At 44.7% G+C, this 13,275-nt stretch overlaps 1 protein-coding gene across 1 annotated transcript in view; it reads left to right on the forward strand.

The window, feature by feature from the left end:
- Positions 1-13,275, forward strand: part of IL17RC (interleukin 17 receptor C) — a 72,796-nt gene that overhangs the window by 56,355 nt on the left and 3,166 nt on the right. Inside the window, exons 14-18 of the mRNA XM_075320717.1 lie at positions 2,026-2,138; positions 4,414-4,482; positions 5,329-5,380; positions 10,739-10,834; positions 11,389-11,424. Coding sequence (XP_075176832.1) covers positions 2,026-2,138; positions 4,414-4,482; positions 5,329-5,380; positions 10,739-10,834; positions 11,389-11,424 — 366 coding nt within the window. The remainder of the gene's footprint in view (positions 1-2,025; positions 2,139-4,413; positions 4,483-5,328; positions 5,381-10,738; positions 10,835-11,388; positions 11,425-13,275) is intronic.

Raw genomic sequence — 13,275 nt, forward strand, 5'->3', positions numbered from 1 at the left:
CTGAAGCCCACAGTATTATTGTGCATGAGAGGGTGGCGCATGCGCCGTCGCTTCTTCAGATCTGTTGTGACCGCGGGAGTGCGCGCGGTGTCACAACAGGACTGGAGAACAGCTGATGTTACCCCGATTAGCTGCAGCAGACGTCTACTACGATATAGTCTGCTACAGCTAATCGGTAAGATCAGCTATCTCCAGTCCTGTTGTTACTGCGCGCACTCCCGCGGTCACAACAGATCTGAAGAAGCGAGGGCGCAAGCGCCGCCCTCTCATGCACAATAATAATGTGGGCTTCAGAAACATGGCGCCGGAGATGAGCACTATGCGCAGGCGCTAACTCCGACGCCGTGTAACAGAAGATTAGAAATTTACATACAGCCAGAGGGAGGGAGGAACAGGCGGCGGGGGGGCGGGGATACACGTGCATAACCCGCCCGGACATTAGCAGCAGAGGTGCACACGTCAATCAAAAACATGATGAATTTTCAAACTTTATAAACTTGGATTTCACAGCCTAAACATCTGAGCTGCCCACTAATGGTATGTAGATAATCTGCCTGATAGTGCCAGTACTGCACTGGCTGCACCTTATACACGAAAATCCTGATGTTTGGTTCCCTTTAAAGTGCACCAATCACCAGGATTTTTTTTTATAACCTAAAGCCAGTGCTATACTGGCACTATCATGTTGATTCTATACATACCTTTTGTTGTCAGCTCGGATGTATAAGTTTTGAAACACAAGCAAGTAAAGTTTGTAAAAGGAGCAGCTTTTTGATTGACAGCAGCTGATAGCTGGGGTGGGTATTCATAGTGATTCCCGCCCCTCTGCCTGTTTTTCCTCCCCCTGTTATTTATGCTAATTCTATTATAGAATCGTTTTACTAAAACTTGGAACCCTTATGTTATGGTTATTTCTATGTTAGTTTATTATTGTTTTTTTATGTACAACTAGAAAACGCCAACATGTTTAGTGTTGCGACAGAAAAAAGGTTTAAAATGGATGAGAATTGTTAAAAAGCTAACTGAGAATGTTTTCATTTCTGTAACTATTTTGTTGACAACTCATCTAATGAAATATGTTAAAGAAAAAAAGAATCGTTTTACTAACTGACTAGAAGGACCTGTGCTGATGTCATACCCATGTGACCAGAAGGGGTGTGTCCTAAGCCAACATAGCTGATACCAGGAAGCAACATTATTTTTCTGTTGGCTGAGGCCCCGCCCCTTCTAGTCACATGGGTATGACAGCACAGGTCCTTCTAGTCACTTAGTAAAATAATTCTATAATAGAATTAGCATAAATAACAGGGGGAGGACGGACAGGCAGAGGGGTGGGAGTCACTATGAATACCCACCCCAGCTATCAGCTGCTGTCAATCAAAAAGCTCATTTTACAAACTTTACTTGCTTGTGTTTAAAATCCTATACATCCTAGCTGATAACTAAAGGTATGTATAGAATCAGCCTGATAGTGCCAGTATAACACTGGCCTTAGGTTATATAGGAAAATCTTGGTGATTGGTACGCTTAAGTGGGGTCTCAGTGGTCGGACCTCCACTGATCTAGAAACTGCCGCATAAAAGTCCCCTTTACTATCTAGACCAGTGTTACCCAACTCCAGTCCTCAAGAGCCACCAATGCTGGATGTTTTCAGGATTTCCTTAGTATTGAGGTGTTGGAATCATCACTTATACAGGTGATTAAATTATCACTTGGGCAATAGTAAGGAAATCCTGAAAACATGCCCTGTTGGGGTAAAATCCTGGATCGGGAGGAGAGGAGGCACCGCAGTGTGTGTCTTTGCTGTTTAAACTACAGGGGGCAGCAGAGGGTCGACATCTGGCAAGAAATGGTTAATACGGAGGGGCTTCGTGTTGTTAGTAATGATGGGAACAATTTACCCCAAGCCCACGCATTTCGCAGCAGCCGACGTTCTTCAAAACACCACCAAGTTTTGGTCCCTTCAAGGTCAGTTCACAGACGCGGTGACTCCACATTGTTATCGATCCTCCTTCTCCACCACAGAAACAAAACAGAAGAGGAATGAGGTCCTGGTCATGAAGCGCAATCGCGAAAACACTTCCTTCTGCTTTGTGGGAGAAAACAAGTGCGTAACGTTGGAAAATGCCACCGACCAGGTACTGACCCCATTACTACACCCCCAGTGTTCACTGCTACTTTAATACCTCCAGTGTCCTTCCTTTTCTCCTGCCTCCATATGGCCTTTGATGGACATTTATGGCAGATCTATGTCTTCTGACACTGCAGCTGAAATCTGTCCCATATTGTTAGTGTCAGGGTGTCACACTAGGTATGGGGTAGTACCAGGCGAACAGCGAAAGGGAAGAGGAACCCCTGTTTCTAGGGAAGAGGCAGATGGTGACCCCCTGACCAAACCTACTGCTGGTCCCTAGGGTCCCTCACCACCCTAGATAGGTTCCGCACCTATGCGCCAGGCAGGATACCTGACCCTACTGCTGGTCCCTAGGGTCCTTCACCACCCTAGATAGGTTCCGCACCTATGCACTGAGCCGGATACCTGACCTTACTGCTGGTCCCTGAAGTCCCTCACCACCCTAGATAGGTTCCGCACCTATACCCCGAGCCGGATAGCTGACCTTACTGCTGGTCCCTGAGGTCCCTCACCACCCTAGATAGGTTCCGCACCTATGCACTGAGCCGGATACCTGACCTTACTGCTGGTCCCTGAAGTCCCTCACCACCCTAGATAGGTTCCGCACCTATACCCCGAGCCGGATAGCTGACCTTACTGCTGGTCCCTGAGGTCCCTCACCACCCTAGATAGGTTCCGCACCTATGCACTGAGCCGGATACCTGACCTTACTGCTGGTCCCTGAGGTCCCTCACCACCCTAGATAGGTTCCGCACCTATGTGCTGAGCCAGATACCTGACCTTACAGCTGGTCCCTGGGGTCCCTCACCACCCTAAATAGGTTCCGCACCTATGCGCCAAGCCAGATACATGATCTTACTGCTATTCCCTGGGGTCCCTCACCACCCTAGATAGGTTCCCCACCTATACGCCGAGCCGTATACCTGACCTTACTGCTGGTCCCTAGGGTCCCTCACCACCCTAAATAGGTTCCGCACCTATGCGCCAAGCCAGATACATGATCTTACTGCTATTCCCTGGGGTCCCTCACCACCCTAGATAGGTTCCCTACCTATACGCCGAGCCGTATACCTGACCTTACTGCTGGTCCCTAGGGTCCTTCACCACCCTAGATAGGTTCCGCACCTATACACCGAGCCGGATACCTGAGCCTACTGCTGGTCCCTAGGGTCCCTCACCACCCTAGATAGGTTCCGCACCTATGCGCCGGGCAGGAAACCGGACCCTACTGCTGGTCCTGGGGTCCCTCACCACCCTAGATAGGTTCCGCACCTATGCCCCGGGCAGGATACCTGACCCTACTGCTGGTCCTGGGGTCCCTCACCACCCTAGATAGGTTCCACACCTATGCGCCGAGCAGGATACCTGACCCTAGTGCTGGACCATAAATTGTGAACGGGTGGGATGAACTCTTCGTCAACCCCGCTAAACACTAAAGACATGAGGAGGACACACAGGGGGAAAATGCATGTCAACATCCACAGATGACTCAGGTAGAAGATCAGCAAAGTTTCAGCAACAATACCACAGAGGAGTACAAGCCACCTGCTTGCAACCAGAGCTTGAATGAACTGAATAATATCACTAGCACTAGTCCAGGGAAGATGGGAGTATTTAAGCACAAGAGAAATACTGATAATCAGCAGCTGGATGGAAGGAGATCTCCACTGGGTCCTAAAGGGGAAGAGATGTTAAGCTACCTAGTACAATTAATACAAACAGCAGGAACAATAGAAAGTCAGGGAGTATTCTGTGCAGCCAAACGCTGTGACCTTCTATTGCCAGAAACCACATGACTGTCTGTCACCCGTGACACAGGGGCAGCGTATTGGGCAAAGAAGTAATGGCACTTAAACAAGATTTTAGCTAGGTGAGGCTGATGGCATAGACCTGACAAAAATATACATCAAAGGCAGGAGAAAAGGAGGAACTGGAAGTTCACTTACAAGTTCCCAATTAAGGTGGGAGCCATAGAGCAGCAGTTGGCGATCCACAATGGTCCACAATGGTTAATTTGCTCCTCACCTTTTGCCCAGGCTTCTCTGACATTGGCGGTCTTTTGTTCTCCTCCCTAAACTATTGTGCGTGTCAACCTAGAAAATTTAGGGACACATCTGGTTCAGATACCAGATCTGATCCCATTGTTCGGGTTTCTGGTGAGACTTTGTACTTTTGATGTCCATTGTCTACATCCATGGAGATGGAGATTGGGTTATTGATTATGGACAATTATAGTAAAAGTGATACATTGGTGATTATGACCCCCAATCTCCCTCCAGGTGAGAAAAGACACTGGATTCCTAGACCAGAAGATAGTGGAGGAGATCATCGCAGGTGAATGTATGAAGGTAAGAACCATCTGTTCATATTATTCTGTCAATAAAGTTTAATTATTGAAAAGTTCTACGAGTCTAAGCATAAAATATATTAAGTCCTCTGCTTGTTGTCAGTGAACAATAACGTTCTTGTTGACATCTGGAGGAATAAAAGCCCACATGGCCTTAAAGGGAATCTGTCAGTAGGTTTTTGCTATATAATCTGAAAACTGTGTGCTGTAGGGGTTAACACACAGATTTCAACAATGCATCGCTTATCACATTGTGTGCTGTAGTTTATCTGCAATGTTTGTTTTAGCTTCAAGAGATTATCATTGCTGGACTAGGTCAGCTAGTCTGGTCTGTCCCCTACTGTGATTAGCAGCTCACTGTCTATAGACATTGCACATAGAGAGCCTGGTGGGGGTGAGGGCAGCTTTCTCAGCTCTGCTCTGATTGTGTCAGAACGGCTGCACCCAGTAATCTAAGTGACACATCGCTGGATTCAGAGTCTCTTTTTCTGCATCATGCTGCTCTCAGATGAGGTAGCAAAAACCTGCTGACAGATTCCCTTTAATACTTCTCATGGCTCATTATTGCTATCATTAAAATGTTGCTACAAGAATATCTCCAGATTGTTTTCTACAATGTATCAGTCAATATAGAAACCTCTGCAATGTAATGAGTAATGTTCCCAGTCACTGACTGCAAACAGAGTTCTTGAAAATGACAAAGAAAAGGTATATTAGAAAACTGCGAAACTTAATTACAGTAAACATGGAACGGCCTTGAACACGTGGTTAATGGTGTCATAATGATGCATCTGTTGAGATGGGACCGCGAGACGAGCAGCCGTTCATGTAATCTATTTCTTTATAGATCATCAAACCAGATGAAAATCATGAGTTTTACATCTGCGACGTAGATAAGTGTAAGTATAAAGCAGTATATTCATATACATCAGCCAACTGTTCAGGAAACAGCTCATCTCATCTACCATTCACAGCTCACCTGCTCCCCCTCCTGTACAATGACTCATAACACCTATATATACACTAGATAACAGAGGATCCACCATTCACAGTAGGCAATATCACATCTCACCTGCTCCCCCTCCTGTACAATGACTGATAACACCTCTATATACAGTAGATAATACAGAATTCACCATTCACGATAGGTGATGTCACAGCTCACCTCCTCCCTCTCCTGTACAATGACTGATAACACCTCTATATACAGTACATAACACAGGATCCACAATAGATGATGTCACAGCTCACCTCCTCCTCTTCCTGTACAATGAATGATAAAACCTCTGTACAGTAGATAGCACAGGATCCACTATTCACAATAGTTGATGTCACAGCTCACCTCCTCCCCCTCCTGTACAATGACTGATAACCCCTCTATATATAGTAGATTGCACAGGACCCACCATTCAAAATAGGTGATGTCACAGCTCACCTCCTCCTCCTCCTGTACAATAACTGATATAAAGGAGATAACACAGGATCCACCATTGAAAATAGGTGATGTCACAGCTCACCTCCTCTTCCTGTATAATGACTGATAACACCTCTATATACAGTAGATAACCCAGGCTCCACCATTCACAATAGGTGATGTCACAGCTCACCTCCTTCTCCTCCTGTACAATGACTGATAACCCAGGTTCCACCATTCACAATAGGTGATGTCACAGCTCACCTCCTCCTCCTGTACAATGACTGATAACTCCTCTATAGACAGTAGATAACCCAGGTTCCACCATTCACAATAGGTGATGTCACAGCTCACCTCCTCCTCCTCCTCTCCTTTCCCAGATTACAGCATACTTATATGATGCTTATATACAATGAGTACGGTCTGTCAGTCTGGTGCTGCTTATGACCATGTGAAGAATAGGAAGTAATGCGGGTGTCACACGATATGATCTATCGTGCGATCGTACCCGCCCCCGTCGTTTGTGTGTCACGGGCAAATCGCTGCCCGTGTCGCACAAAGTCGTTAACCCCTGTCGCACGTACTTCCCTGCTGAGCGACCTCGCTGTGGGCGGCGAACATCCACTTCCTCAAGGGGGAGGGACGTTTGGCGTCACAGCGACGTCACATAGCGGCCGGCCAATAGGAGCGGATCGGCAGAAAAACCTGATTTATCATAAACAATCGGTCATGTAGTGATGTGAGATGTCGCCCGCCCGGATCATACAGTAACGCCTCACTATACGATCTCCACCACTCCAGCAATTGTCCGTGCAGGATCCAGCGTCGTCCAATCAGACGCTTCAGTCCTCGCCCGGTCCGGTCCGTGTGGCTGGAGGGAACTCTGCGCGGTATTTGCTTCCGTTTATTGTACATTCCGACTCGTTACTGACCCCAAACCTTACACAACCGAGCAGCCAAGAGAAAAAGAGGAAGCAACACAGCTGGGAGCAGCCGGGGACGATGGGGAGAGCTACTAAGCAGAGTTAATATGTGATTCATTATGGTATCAATTTTATTAAAGTGGATCCGTCACCAGATTTCACAATACACACTGCATTAAATACCAATTTAGACCTGATGAGGCGGGTGTACTTACTGCAAAAATCCATGTCAGCATGGCTGTGTATTCCTTATATTAAAATTAGAATTTATGCTCTGCCCACCCAGCCTGACAGCTAATCAGTCCCTGCCCACCCAGCCTGACAGCTAATCAGTCCCCGCCCACCCATCCTGACAGCTAATCAGTCCCCACCCACCCAGCCTGACAGCTAATCAGTCCCCGCCCACCCAGCCTGACAGCTAATCAGTCCCCGCCCACCCAGCCTGACAGCTAATCAGTCCCCGCCCACCCAGCCTGACAGCTAATCAGTCCCCGCCCACCCAGCCTGACAGCTAATCAGTTCCCACCCACCCAGCCTGACAGCTAATCAGTCCCCACCCACCCAGCCTGACAGCTAATCAGTCCCCGCCCACCCAGCCTGACAGCTAATCAGTCTCCGCCCACCCAGCCTGACAGCTAATCAGTCCCCACCCACCCAGCCTGACAGCTAATCAGTCCCCACCCACCCAGCCTGACAGCTAATCAGTCTCCGCCCACCCAGCCTGACAGCTAATCAGTCCCCACCCACCCAGCCTGACAGCTAATCAGTCCCCGCCCACCCATCCTGACAGCTAATCAGTTTCCGCCCACCCAGCCTGACAGCTAATCAGTCCCCGCCTATCCAACCTGACAGCTAATCAGTCTCCGCCCACCCATCCTGACAGCTAATAAGTCTCCGCCCACCCAGCCTGACAGTTGTTCAGTCTCCGCCCACCCATCCTGACAGCTGTTCAGTCCCCGCCCACCCATCCTGACAGCTAATCAGTCCCCGCCCACCAATCCTGACAGCTGTTCAGTCCCCACCCACCCATCCTGACAGCTGTTCAGTCCCCGCCACCCATCCTGACAGCTGTTCAGTCCCTGCCCACCCATCCTGACAGCTGTTCAGTCCCCGCCCACCCAGCCTGACAGCTAATCAGTCCCCGCCCACCCAGCCTGACAGCTAATCAGTCCCCGCCCACCCAGCCTGACAGCTAATCAGTCCCCGCCCACACAGCCTGACAGCTAATCAACCTAGATGAGCAAAGTAGGAGTTTACAGCCATGCTGTCATGGACTTGCAAAATAAGTACACCAGCCACATCAGGTCTAATAGCTATTTCTTACTGTATTCACCTTATATTGTGAAATTTCATGACAGAGACACTTTCTCTAATTTTGTTTTTATATTATTATTATTTATTACACTTTTTGTTATATTATTGATCGATTTTATATTATATTTTATTCACTTTTTCTACCCTTTTTACCCCCCAAAAAAGTAGAAAAAAAATTACAGTTTGGCTGTGCGGCTTCAAATGTATCACTTCACTATTTCACTATTTTTTATAAATTTGGGGCAATAATCGTAACTTGAGAAATGTTACATCTCTCCACATTATTGATAAATCTCCTCCGGGGGGTACATAGCAGCGAGGCGGACCCTCGTAAGGAGACCTCGAAGAGAAGGGGCAGCCGTGGTTTGTCCCATTCTTGTCAGCAAGTAAGAGGGTGAGGAATCGGCTGTAAGATCTTAGTAAAAGACAAGGCTTTTTGTCCCGGGAGGGGCACGCCAGTACCAGAGCGAGGGGGGGCGCATATAGCACAGATTTTATCTGATCCCTATAAATGTCTAATGTGAACTCGGCCATAGACGGGACTTATCCACTATCAGCGATGCAAACCAAAGTCAATAAAAAGGGAAAACCTTCTCGCCCCCGAGCCTCATGCCTCAGTTTCCTTGTACTATATCATTTCTCGGAAACATATCTTTCCCTTTCACTTTTTCCCACATACATCATCATGAAAAGACGCCGCCCACGCCCTGTATGAATGAATTTACAGCATGCAAACTACTAACAGAAACTATTATATATATACAACAGCAGCAATAAAGAAGTAAATATTTACCAAATTAACATTTTATTATATATATATACACACACTGTATATATGTAATATATATATATATATATATATATATATATATATATATATATATATAAAATCTCATATATAAAGCTCAGTGTATGTATGTATGTATATCCGCTAAAGACATACAGATAGGGACTTTAGATTGTGAGCCCCAATGGGGACAGTGTTCCTGATGTATGTAAAGCGCTGCAGAATATGTTAGCGCTATATATAAAAATAAAGATTTGATTTGAAAGGAAATTTCACCGTCGCATGTACAATCACAAAATTTTGCACAGACGCCCCATGTGACTCAGGGAACGTCATAGACTGTTTGGGTGGGAAACTGTAACCCCGCGCTTTAGTTACTCTTCAAAAATCCTGCCTCAAACTGAATGGAGGTGGGATCTAGAGGCTATTAATAGCAACTGTCAGTGGTTGCTATAGGAACAAAATAAACTGTTAGTATAAGAAGCTTATGTGTGAGCTAATAGGATGCCGGTGGAGAGACGGATAGAGAGAGACAGAAAAAGACAGACAGAGAGAGGGACAGAGAGAGGGAGACAGGGAAAGAGACAGACAGACAGACAGACGGGGATAGAGACAGAGGGATAGACAGACAGAGACAGCCGGGCAAAGAGACAGCCGGGCAAAGAGACAGCCGGGCAAAGAGACAGACAGACAGACACACACATAGAGACAGACACAGAGATAGAGACAGACAAACACAGAGATGGAGACAGACTGATACAAATACAGACAGAGAGATAGAACACACATACAGAGACTGGGAGAGAGACAGAGAGACAGTTACTATCCCAGGTGACACCAGGTACTACTGCTAGTATAATATAAAGCTGAATCTATATGTCTGTGTGTGTGTGTGTGTGTGTGTGTTTGTGTATGTATATGTGTATGCATGTATGTATTAAAGGAATCCGCAGCGTCACATTTACACAAAATTTTGCACAGCCACCGATGACTCAAGGATCGTCATAGACTATGTTTTGAGGGGAAAATTCAATCCCGCACTTTACAATTATTCAGCAAAAAACCTGATTACATTAAAGTCAATGGAGTTGGGAGCTACAGGTCAGTAATAGGAGCTGTGAAGGACATTCTTAGTATAAGAAGCTTATGTGTGAGGTAATATGATATCGGGGAGAGACAGAGACACACACAGACACACAGAGAGACAGACACACAGAGAGAAAGAGACACAGAGAGACAAACAGACACACACTGAGACACACTGAGACAGACAGAGACAGACAGAGAGAGACAGACAGGTGACAGACATAGAGTCAGACAGACAAACAGAGATAGATAGAGAGACAGACAGAGAGAGTCAGACAGACAAACAGATAGAGAGAGAGAGACAAACAGAGAGGCAGACACAGACAGAAACAGACAGAGACCAACGGACAGAGACAGACAATGAAAGACAGAGACAAAGAGACAGACAGACAGGTAGAATGGCAGAGAGACAGAGAGACACTTAGTTACTATCCCGGGCAATGCCGGGTACTACAGCTAGTATATATATATATATATATATATATATATATATAATATTTGAAGGAGTTTTCCAGAATAGAAATTAGAACGGACGACTAGCACTAAAATGAATAGAGCTGAGCTGTAATACCACTCCCAACCAGGTGGGGTGGTGGTTTTATTTCATTTACATAATGCAGCCACGGTTTTCTACACCTCTCAGTCTATTGCCTGCACTGGAGGATAACTTTATCGGTGTGTTACACAAGATTTAGAAAAGTTATTTTCTTTATTCTTATTTCTGTTTCTTCAGATGAAAGATCCAGATGGAATTGGTCCCGGGCATTGAGCCTCTTGGCCGTTGCCTGCTTTGTGCTGATTTTACTTCTAAAAAATGAAAATCTCAAAAGTAAGTTTCATAGCGTATTGTGAATTCATCATGTAATACTACATTTCTCCTCCAGTGGCCGCTGTCAGAAAAAATTACGGTAATTGCTGATTGCAGCAATTCCAGGCAACATCAGTCCATCGCCAGAGCCAATATATATATATATATATATATATATATATATATATATATATTTATATTTATTTTATATATAAGTATATATATATATATATATATATTTTATATATAAGTATATATTATATATATATATAAAATATATATTTATATATATATACCGTATATATATATCTATATATATATATATAAAAATATATTATATATATATATATATTTATAATATATACTTATATATAAAGTATATATATATATACTTATATATAAAATATATATATATATATATATATAAATACATATATATGTGCATATGTATAGATTTTTAGATATATACATATATATATATCTATATCGATATATATAAACATATATATACATATATTTTTTTATTTTTTTTTTAAATTTTTTCTTTAATGATTTTGTTTCTTGTTTTTTTGCAGAGTGGATAAAGTCGGTGACCACAGAACAATCTCTCAGTAAGTATTAAGTCTAATGTTGTATGTTGCATACTCCTTACAAATTGACTAATGTGTTCAGTGAATTTCAGAATAATAAATAAGATTTCCCAAAATCAACAATTAGTTTCCCTGAATACAGATCTTATCTTGTTATTGTAAATTCCTAGAAGTGTATCATTGTGTTTATTCTTTTAAAGACCCCACCTTCCCCGATCTACCTATTCTGTGGACACGTGAAAACTTTCTCCGGACAATCCCTTTAAAAAGCAATCCCATGATGTCTTGCAGCAAGTGGTTATATTTGCTGCTTTTTAGCCTGGGAAGGTCTTCAGTTCATGTTAAAAGAGCTGCAGACTGATGGGGCGGGGGAGGTGGGGGGGCACAGCAAAGCGCCGACCAACTACTCGAGTGCCACGCAACGGTTGTCACTCTTTTTTTGCTCTCTAGTTCTGGCCACATTCAAATTGTAGATTATGCAGCAGATTAAGTGGTTACAGACCATTGCATTTTCGTTCTGGGCAAAACCATCCATTTTTTTAAGCCCTGGTGGGACAGTGGTAGTAAGAGGATGTTTTTGGCCTAGTGGCAGACTGTCATGGGTGCATCCCACTCTTGGGAGATCTCTGGCGAGTTTGGGACCAGAAGGTCACAACGCCTTATTATGTGCAGATCTGAAGTTTATGTTTGAGTGAATCTACTCTCTTTTACTGCTGTAGGGGTTATGGACTCTTTCCTATTGGGCTGTCCTTTGTAGCCTTAATCTCTGGTGCAGGTCTTTGTAACCACTTCTCTTTGCTATAAAAGGTCACATCTTACCATATAATGCTAGTTATAGAATCTTCATTCTTATGCCGACCACTTTGGAAGGAGCCAGTCTCTGGAAGAAGCTGAGGAGTCGGTAAAATTGCAGCTGTGGTGTTTAGCTGCATTGGAGGAGCATTGAGTGTTTTCCTTTTTGTGTCTGGTTATAGAATGACATTTTTATGCTGACGACTTTAGAAGGAGCCAGTCTCTGGAAGAAGCTGAGGAGTCGGGAAAATTGCAGCTGTGGTGTTTAGCTGCTTTGGAGGAGCATTGAGTGTTTTCCTTTTTGTGTCTGGTTATAGAATGACATTTTTATGCTGACAACTGTAGTAGGAGCCAGTCTCTGGAAGAAGCTGAGGAGTCGTGACAATTGCAGCTGGGGTGTTTAGCTGCATTGGAGGACCTTGGAGTGTTTTCCTTTTATGTCTATTTTACCCCTTCCTGTCTCCATTTCCTTGTGTTGTATCATTGTAGTGGTGAGACTAGTGCTCTTGCTGGCCTTCTCACTAGCTAGGGTGAGTTCAGAGTGAGCAAGGGCCTACGCATGTGACGGTGATGGGGGGGGGGGAGACCCATATACGGACGTTAGTGAGTGTAGGGTACAGACTCAGGTGAGTGGCAGGAGGTGACCTCACTCCCCTCACTTTAACGCCAGGGCACACTGCTATATCATGTTCCCTGCATACTCTGTGTGTTGCATCGCTCACCGGGAGTTCCCTTATACCTGAAAGAACCCTGGTAGTCACTGTGTGACATAGAAGGAATGTTAGGATCTTGCAGTAGATCATATCCCAGAGTATGCGTGTGGCTAATGTCACATTGGTTTCCCTCAAGGATACGTCACGCCATCTTCTTCACCCCTTAAATAGTAATAATAATAATATTTATTAATTTATATAGCACTATTAATTCCACAGCACTTTACATACATTGGAAACACTGTCCCCATTGGGGCTCACAATCTAGAGTCCCTATCTGTATGTCTTTAGAGTGTGGGAGGAAACCGGAGAACCCGGAGGAAACCCACACAAACACGGGGAGAACATACAAACTCCTTGCAGATGG

Source organism: Anomaloglossus baeobatrachus, chromosome 8 (assembly GCF_048569485.1).
Source record: "Anomaloglossus baeobatrachus isolate aAnoBae1 chromosome 8, aAnoBae1.hap1, whole genome shotgun sequence".
In the NCBI taxonomy this organism is placed as follows: domain Eukaryota; kingdom Metazoa; phylum Chordata; class Amphibia; order Anura; family Aromobatidae; genus Anomaloglossus; species Anomaloglossus baeobatrachus.